The 9,494-nt window shown below is 29.9% G+C and overlaps 1 protein-coding gene across 1 annotated transcript; it reads left to right on the plus strand.

Moving 5' to 3' along the window:
- Window positions 1–1,541: 1,541 nt before the first annotated feature.
- Window positions 1,542–8,860, plus strand: LOC149480737 (uncharacterized). Its single transcript, XM_089706578.1, has 14 exons — window positions 1,542–1,745; window positions 1,893–2,056; window positions 2,419–2,621; window positions 2,854–3,041; window positions 3,146–3,252; window positions 3,470–3,644; window positions 3,726–3,821; window positions 3,893–4,098; window positions 4,285–4,531; window positions 5,125–5,184; window positions 7,110–7,259; window positions 7,676–7,813; window positions 8,077–8,211; window positions 8,633–8,860. The coding sequence occupies exons 1-14, from the start codon at window positions 1,635–1,637 to the stop codon at window positions 8,735–8,737; spliced, it is 2,085 nt and encodes a 694-aa protein (XP_089562704.1). The 5' UTR covers window positions 1,542–1,634; the 3' UTR covers window positions 8,738–8,860.
- The last annotated feature ends 634 nt before the right edge of the window (window positions 8,861–9,494 follow it).

Consider the following 9,494-nt stretch of genomic DNA (forward strand, 5'->3'; position numbering starts at 1 on the left):
AGTGTTGTAACTTTATATTGTTAATTCAATATGGCTCCAGTGTTAAAACATGGTCGAGGCAAGCCTTTGACTTCTCAAACTAAAGAATTAAACTTTAAATGTCGTTTCTTTTTCAGGTTAGTAAATTTTTCATTTTAGTAACATTGTTAATGTAAAAGTTATATGTATGTTAAATGTGCAAATATTAAAATAAAGTCTCATCTTTTTCAGAGGAGAAACACATATAGTTTAATTTAAAATCCCTTATATATACAGGGTTACTTGTAAAACACCGGCAACCTCGCAGGACAAGATAGCTAACATCAGAAGTAACAACATTTCGACTTTTGATAATTTGTTAGATTTTATTTTCATACAAAAATAAATATTCATTTAATTTTCCGTCTGAATATTATAAACTCTACGCCTCCCAAAAATTACGTAAACAAAAAGCGAACGAGAGGGGGAAGGGGGCGTCGCGTCGTCCATCCGATAATTAATAGAACATAGACTTACAAATGTAAGGAGAGTACAATAAAAGTTTAAAAAATCATTTAAAAATAATTTATTGCGTTATGCCAAAAGTCGTAGAACAAATGTTGTTATTTATGATGTTAGCTATCTTGTCCTGCGAGGTTGCTGGTGTTTTACAAGTAACCCTGTATAAAATAAAAACTAAAAATAAAATGTTGTTTTATTTTATTTGCTGACCATACACTACTACAAACGCAAAAATTTCTCCAAGCTAATTTACCTGTATATTTGAATATATATAATTATGGCATGTGAAAATATGGATGTAATGATTATGCAGATCAAAACTTATTTACTACATATATTAAACAATAATATGTTTATAATTTTTTATAAAATAAAACAATAATAAAATAAAATCATGTTTATTTTCGTAAGTATTAACACATTATAAAATTGACTTGTACACCTTGGACTTGACAAATAGCCGAATTGGAAACTCCTGTAATAAGTTTTTATAAAATTATATTTTAATCAACAAACAATATTATAGTTACCTATTTATAACATTTTTAATTTAAAGTATCAAAACGGGTAAGTCCAACTTATCAATAAAATCTTTCATGCGCCTTAAAATTGAAAATTGTGATGTGTTTGACCCTTCTTCATCGAATATTTTCCTGTACACATTGTAAACAACACCTCTTGCTTGTGATCGCAGCGGTTTTATCAACATTTCGAAGATTTTGAAGACAAAATCCTAAAAATTTATCATCAACACAAATAATTTGACAACCAATTTGATAGTTGTCAAATAAAGTTGCCAAATGAAAATCTTTTATTTTTTAAATATAAATATGCCATCAGATTCTGGTAGACCTATAATAATTTAATTAGACTGTACTAACAGTATAACAACCATAAAATATAAAATACTGTAACTTGTGCATTATTATTAATTTTCGTACGCAGTAAATATAATTATAATAAATAATTAAAATAAAACTCAGACCACAAACAATAGAACACGTACGCACTACGGATGATAAAAAAAAAAAAAATTCCCGCCAATATCTAAAATTCTAAAACTTAAAAGTATTCTTTTCCGCTTTTAGCACAGAGCAAGTAATTGGCTTTTAGTTGAAATAAGTTTATGAAACATTATTTTAAAAGATTTTAAGATGGATTTCGGTGAAATAAGCAATGTTGTGGGCAGAAAAAGAGTAAATGTCAATGTTGAAAAGCTACGAGAAAAAGTTTCTCGAGAGACTGCAAAAGTAATAAAATTGAAGGTAAGATTTTAATATAAATTTAATGTAACGTGGATTTAAATGATCGCTATTATTTGTTCGTAGTTACATTGTAATTATGTTGTGTAACAAAACAAAAGTTCTAAAATCTTTATTAGATCTTGATATTTCTTTTATTTATTGTAATAGGTTGCTCAAGACACAGCATATTGGGACCTTAAGGAGAAGTTGCAACAAGTGGAAGGCAACCATGAACGACTGCAGCAAAATATGGTAGAAGTGCAAATGCAACACGAAACCATTTCTGGCCAGTACCAGGATGAACTTCGTTTGCGTCCTGAAACCTTAAATAAGTTAGTAAATTTAATTTCTTAAAAAATAATTCTTGCCTGCATAATAAGTAAGTATATTAAAATATGCCCAAAGATGTGCCTTATTTAACTATGCGTCCTTTAAAAGTTTAAACTAAGATTTTTTTTGTGAGTTTATTGATTAGGCATTGCCGCGTATTACGATCATAGGACTAACGACTAGAACATAATAAGAAAATGTAGAAATTACAGAATCCACTCAACTTAAGTGAATAATCACAATAATTAATTAAAGATTTCCCTATAACTTTCACTCGTAAATTCAATTATTCAACCATTTATTCGAATTCCATCAATCCACAATAAAGTTTCCAAAAGCAAATTAAAATACATATATTCTATAGATTAAGCAGCACTCGTGAAATATGCGACGTTCTAGAAGACTACAGTGAGCGACTCAAGCAGACACTATCTCGGTGCAAAGCTGACCAGGCTTCATTATGTGACGCTTACCAGAAGTCTGGTCAACTAGTTCGCGATATTAAGGCGCAGCAGATGCAAAATGACGAAAAACATGGCCAGTTAGTGATGAGCCTTGAAGAGAAGAGTAAGGAATTTTTTTTCTGAAATATATGTGGATGTTCAAAAAACGTTTTGAAACGTAAAATATTATAGGATTACGCGTCACGATTTTTTTTATTGTTAATATTTTAGTCAATCTTATGACACTTTTTCATTATTTTGATTTCAACTAATTTTCTTATTTGTACATGTATGCTCAAATTTTTATTTAACTAAATTATTAAAAATTCTTTCAAATACCCACACAATCAATCTAGTTAAACTGAGCGGCGAACATCAAAGGCAACTAATGCAAGTGTTTACTGCGTCCAAACAACAACTTGAGAGTGAACTCAACAACGCAAGGGTCAAGGTCGCTTCTGCGCAGGCGCAGACTGAAGAATTGAAATCTACCGTCAACGATCTTCACAAAAAACTTGATAATGCTAAAATTGAACTCGAAAAGGTAAAATTTTAATAGTTTTATTGAATTTTAAAATTATAAGCTTTGAATTTAAAAAAATGAACAATAAATTAATATTACTTTTTGATAATAATATTTTTTTACAGAAAGAGGAGACGATAACGAACATGCAACGCGACATGAAGCAATTGGTCCACGAATTTAACGCGCAACGCAATGAAATGAGGAACATGTTGTCTAAGCAGGAGAAAGAGTATTTTCTTTTTTCATAATTTTCTATTTTTTTAATAAATACATTAATTTTAATGATAAATGACCATGCTATGAAAACTATATTAATTAGGAACGCATACAAATAATTCTGATAACTAAACTTAAATGTTAAAATTTTTATTTAAATTTAAAGCAATTTTAAGTAAATGTGTCTACTGTGTTTTTTAAATAAATTAAACAAAAAATATTAATTCTAGTTTAAAAGAAAGTATCGATGCAAATTCCGCTTTGAAAAAGGCTCTCACACACCAAGAGCAATTCGCTAAATCTATGTGCGATCAGAATAGTTCTTTGCAAGATAAAATAGCTGCCTTGGAAGATGAACAAAATGCTACATCTGATATTATTAATGACTTGAAAAAGAAACTGGAGGTAAAAAAAAAAACCATTTTAATCTGAATTTAAACAAATTATATAATTTGACTACTAAATAATACTTATTTTAACAATCAGGAAGCTTCGTCTATTCACGAAAATATCAATAAAGATATGAAGACTCTTATTGACAAGAAACATAACTTGGAAGCAGACGTGAAGAAAAAGAATGAAGTAAGTACAAATAATTACCTAGTTAAGTAAAATTAAGATAATTTTAATATAATGTTGCTAAAAAATTATAGGTTCTGAACAATTTGAAACAAGAGTTGAAGGTGTTAAATGAACAAATAATGGTGATCAAACAGGACAAGTCTAATTTAGTTATAGAATTGGATAAAAAAGTTGAGGAAGTTGATAATAAAACGATTCGCGTACAAGAACTCGTTAATGAAATTCAGACTCTACAGGATAAAATTCATGAAATCGACAATGATTTTAAAATTTACAGGTATCTAAATGTTTATAATACTTTATTATTCCAAATTGATCGTGGAAAAAAAAGTCAGTGTTTACTTATTTCAAAGTTAAAACTCAGACAAATAAGACTTCGTTTAGTTAATTTTGAATCGTTTAAATACAGAAAAATAATAATTTACCACCATTTTAAATTTCCAATCCATACTAATTATTACAGAGAATCAACCGACGAAAAAATACAAGACCTGACCAAAACAATAGAGTTGAAGGACAAAGAATTAGATTTAAAGGCATCAACTGTCAACCAATTGATGTCAGAACTAAAAACCAGTGCAGATGTAAGGAATAAACTAGAGAATGCTCTGCAGAGGAGCAATAAGGAGCTAGAAGTAGAGAGGGAGAATGGGAAGGAGATGGAGATGAAGATGGCCGTGAGGATTGAGCAATTAGAGGCCATTGCGAGGGTTAGATATTTAATATTTCACTAGTAAAAGGTTTTTGTGCCAGTCTAAGTAGTTTTAAAAATGGTCTTGAAAGAAGACTTGTACATTTTCTTGTATACAGGGTTACTGGTAATTAGACCGGATCCTTTTAAGAGGTGGTAGGGGAGGTTATCTGCAACAATTAGACTGTAAATTGTTATATCCGGAAATGGCTCATTTTTGAGATATTATTTTTTTAATATTTTTTTAAGAAAATCCAGTTTCACTACTTTAGTACGCTATTATTATTTATTATTAAGAGGTATAACAAGGTTTCTCTAAAACTGTAAAGAAAATTAAAATCGATTCATATATTTTTTTTAATTTAATTTAAAAGTAGTGAAACTGGATTTTCTTAAAAAAAATAATATCTCAAAAATGAGCCATTTCCGGATATAACAATATACAGTCAAATTGTTGCAAATAACCTCCCCTACCACCGCTTAAAAGGATCCGGTCTAATTACCAGTTACCCTGTATAATATTATGTAATGAACGTGTTTTCCCTTAAATTTCATGAACAAATAGTTTCTAATATTGCAAAAAGTTTTACATTATAGATAATATTTTTGCAGGATAAAGAAGATGAGTTATCCAAAAATATGTCTATCATACTAGAGATGAGAAGCGAAAAGGTAAACCATTCGCGTACCAAGGTCCAAGTTTCCATCAAGTTAAAAAAAGTCCGTTAACTTGTGTTTTTTGAAAAAATAACAATTAGTGGAGCGCCGTAAGGTTTATACCTCGGAATCCAGGGCCAGTCAATGAATCTTAATATAAACCTTGAAAATATGTTTTTAATAGTATATAGAAAAATGTTAAAAAAAAATTTTTTCGCGCTCTCAATTTTTTAAAAATTATTATAAAGAATTATTAATTTTTTGGAGTTTTCATTGATTTATATTAGTCAAAAGTCATATTTTAAAAAGAACAACTATTACAAACTTGAAAACTTGATCTTGGATCTTTAGGGACTGCAGATATACCGATGAAGGTCGGGTTGGAGAATAGAGGGGATAACAGCAGCTGTTCGGTATTGTTCATGGCGGGCCCTCACAGGATAGTACACGTTGTAACTTGCTAGACTTAATACGTAGCTGTTGTTTTCGTTCCATTCATTCATTCATGTTCATTTTTGTTTATTAAAAATTAATGTTTATATTATTGTGCAGTGAGTGTGATAAAAGTTAATTACTGAACATTACTGAGTTTTAAAAACTTTGAAAATAGTGGCATAAATTGTAAGTATTTGTTTTTCATTTATATTAAGTACATGCTTTTGAAAACTGTTATAAATATTTTGTAATAAATCGATGTTAAAAGTTAGAATATAATAGTAGAATTTAATAATATAAATCATTAATTATGTAAAAGTTAGTTATTATTTTATTAATATTACTAATATTTGTTGTTGCAGCCACGTGTCGCAATGGGTGAACCATCCAGTATTGATGTACAAGCAATGATTGCCTCATTTGTGATAAAATCGGATCTAGTTCTGAATTAAGCTCTGAACTAGGAGATATTATAAAAGTCACTAGAGGCATATCATCATTAAAAGCTGCATCTGCGAAAAGAGGGGATGGACTTTCTCAGTATATAAATACTCGCGACTTTGTCTACGTGCATTCGGTATGCAGACAAAAATATATTAATAAAGGATGCATTAATTCTTAATTAAAAAAAAAGAACACCACATCTGCATGCTCTCCACCTAAAAAAAAGCTTCGAACAGCTACTTCAATTGATTTTGATTGGAAAACTAGGTGCTTCTTTTGTGAAAAAGAAGCACCAAGCTCATGCAAAACAGGATGTGGAGCATCTTGTGGGTGCAGGAAAAGTGGATTAAACTGCACTGCAGCTTGCTTAGAATGCAATGGTGACGGCTGCACTAATCCTTCACCTACAATCTATATCAACGAGATCGACGACAACGACAATAATGTACAATGATGTAACAATGTGTATAGTTAATGATAAATTTTTTTTGTAACTTATTTTTTACGATAATCTAATAAATTAACATTGAAGTTACTCTGCACATATAATTTATTACAAATAAAATTAAATTTTTCACTATAAACACTTTTTCCCCCTTCCGCCTCTCATTTTTCAGTAAATTGTTGTTAAAAATTGTTGTAAATCGAGATCGGTCAATTTTTCTTTTTTAACTTTTTTATTTGAGGTTTTAATAATGCAGTCTCATACTTGATATACAGATTCATTGACTGGCCCTGGGTTCCGAGGTTTGACCATTTTTATGCCTTACGGCACTCTACTAAATGTGTTATAGTATCAACCACTCAACTCGCGAACTTTGTTTACCCTTTGAAAAAAAAAGTTTAATAACTCAGGCCCCGGAAACACAGACACGATAGAAAATCTATTGTGTCGTGGACCGATCGGGAAACTTGGGGCTCAATGGGTTAAAGATAAAATAATACAATTAAACTTATCAAACTCAAACTCAAACATTTATTCAATTAGAATTCTTTTTTAGAAGCACTTTCGAATCGTCATTACATATTTTTAACATTTACCACTATCGTGTATCATAAAGGATCGTCTTCAAGAAAAGATATCCGGTATGCAAAGCACCATAGATAATATTCAAAAGGAACTCAACGGTCGTCCTGTGCCAAGAGATAGGGAACCAGCTGTTCAGCCAGAACCAGATGACAATGCTGTCATGTTGACACCGTCTAGTAAGGTTAGTGTAAGAGCTGCTGAATAAATTTTAATTTATCGTGATTTTTTGAGACACTATATGAGTGAAACATTTCTTTTAATAATTTAATGAACATTTTAATATACAGAAAACATCGTAGTATCTACATGAGGAAAAGTACATGAAAAGCCGTTTCTTAACACTTCCACCGTTGTTGTTTTGGCTTATAACCCTAAAAACTGATTTTGATGTAGAATCAATAGCATATGGCCATATGGAATATGGATACAAAATATTGTATTTTTTTTACGACATGTCGAAATAATTTATATAATAATATTCCCTATGGCCATATGGAATATTGATAAAAAATATTGTATTTTTTTTTACGACATGTCGAAATAATTTCTAATAATATAATTTCCAAATAGTAATTTAGTTTATTAATATATCAACAGAAGAAACCTCACCCAGTATCACCTATAATCCAATCGAAGCGCGAGTTCCCAGTGCCTCGCACTGAACCAAATCACAACATGGACAGCATGCTGTACACTTTGTTCAGCGATAGCAGCACTGATGACAATACTATTGATGTACGTTCTCAAAATTTATATCGTAATTAAAAAAAAATGAAATTGAGAAAAAATCTGTTATATTATAAATGCTCACAGTATATTGTAGGTTTAAAATGAGTAGCTTCAAATCAAGTAAAAAACAGTTCAAAAGAGCTTCCCTTTACTAGTATTCATGATTTACTATTAACATTTGATATACCGTACTTATAACTTTATGGTCATATAAATGACTTCTGGTTTCTACTATAATAATTATAATTAATAAAAAAATCAAAACACAGGTGTCAGAAGTGAACCGTCGCTTCTCAGCAATATCTCGCGGTGAGCGTCTATCCCCAATGCCGCTGTCAACGCTCAAACGACGCAGCGCTATGCCCGCGGGACAGGGACGGAACACTAAGCCAAGGAAAAATGACGTAATATATCACTATTAGCTAAAAATAAAATGAAAAATAACATGTCTTGTATTGTATTTTACTGGTAAAATAAATGTTAGGATAAAATGTCAATTCAGGGGCCGTATGACCTCTTATTTTCAGACAGTTTACGCCGTGAATTGAATTGACTGGAAAATTCAAATTATGATCGCAATAACCAGCAATGTTTAATTTGGTATATACGGTCCCTGATCGTAATATAAAATTAAGTGATGTATTTTTACCTTTAAGAAATTTACGACAGCTCTTGGTCTATTTCAATAATATTTTTGAAGTACCTTTATATTATATGAAAATGAAAAAAAAAAAGAATGCACAAATGGTTTTCACTCCATATATTTAATGATATTGTAACTACACTCTTCTTAATTAAACTGAAACAAATATTTTTAATTTACAGATGACGATATCTCTATCTCAAGCGAAGAATGATTTGCACAACAAAGAACGAACCTATCTTAAGGCCAAGCGTGTCGACAATAATAAAACTAAGAAATTTAAATAAAATTATTCAGTTACTTATTTAATTATTAATACTTAAAATTATTTCAAGAAAAATATTAATTAATAACTAGTTAATGTCTACTTAGAATAGAACTTACTTAATTAGACATAAATGTTTTTTCGTTATAATCTCAATAAACTTTATTTGAAGAAACCACTGCTTTTTATTCCATGACTCGTTAACTAATATTATTATTTATCAATTAAATATATTCTTATGAACCCACTATACTATTTATTATACGCATTATATAAATAACTAGCGGTCCGCCCCGGCTTCGCCCGTGGTACCTATGTTTACGTTTTTTTTTCATAAGAACCATCCTCGTACTTCAAGGAATAGATTCCGCAGCGCACGCGATGACAGAATTTTTATTAAGAAATTTTTTACACCTTGGGTTACATTATTGCATTTTTTGGAAAGGATCTCTAATTTTTTTTGAAAATGCAATATAGCTTATGTTGCTCAGTCAAGATGCAGCTTTCTAATGGTGAAAATATTTTTGAAATCGGTCCAGTAGTTTATGCGTGAAAACCATACATACATAATAATTACAAACCTTTCCTCTTTATAATATTAGTATAGATGTGAAATGTGAAAGATAGCTATTAGTTTTGATTAAATATTATCTTCCGGAAGATGCATGTTACTCTAATTAGTCTCAAATATTTTTTTAATAAACTTTTTTAAGTACTTCTTAATGAATCTCCTGTAAATATTTTTTGATACTAATTTAAAATTCATAGAGAAATTAAGA

This window comes from Colias philodice, chromosome 18 (assembly GCF_061535455.1).
Source record: "Colias philodice isolate Cphi_HAF_F1 chromosome 18, ilColPhil1 Martin Lab GWU primary, whole genome shotgun sequence".
Lineage (NCBI taxonomy): Eukaryota > Metazoa > Arthropoda > Insecta > Lepidoptera > Pieridae > Colias > Colias philodice.

Coding starts and splice junctions, on each gene's coding strand:
- LOC149480737 (XM_089706578.1), top strand. CDS start 1,635: ATGGATTTCGGTGAAATAAGCAATGTTGTGGGCAGAAAAAGAGTAAAT. Junction 4,532..5,124: donor AATTAGAGGCCATTGCGAGG/GTTAGATATTTA, acceptor ATATTTTTGCAG/GATAAAGAAGATGAGTTATC. Junction 7,260..7,675: donor TGTTGACACCGTCTAGTAAG/GTTAGTGTAAGA, acceptor ATATATCAACAG/AAGAAACCTCACCCAGTATC.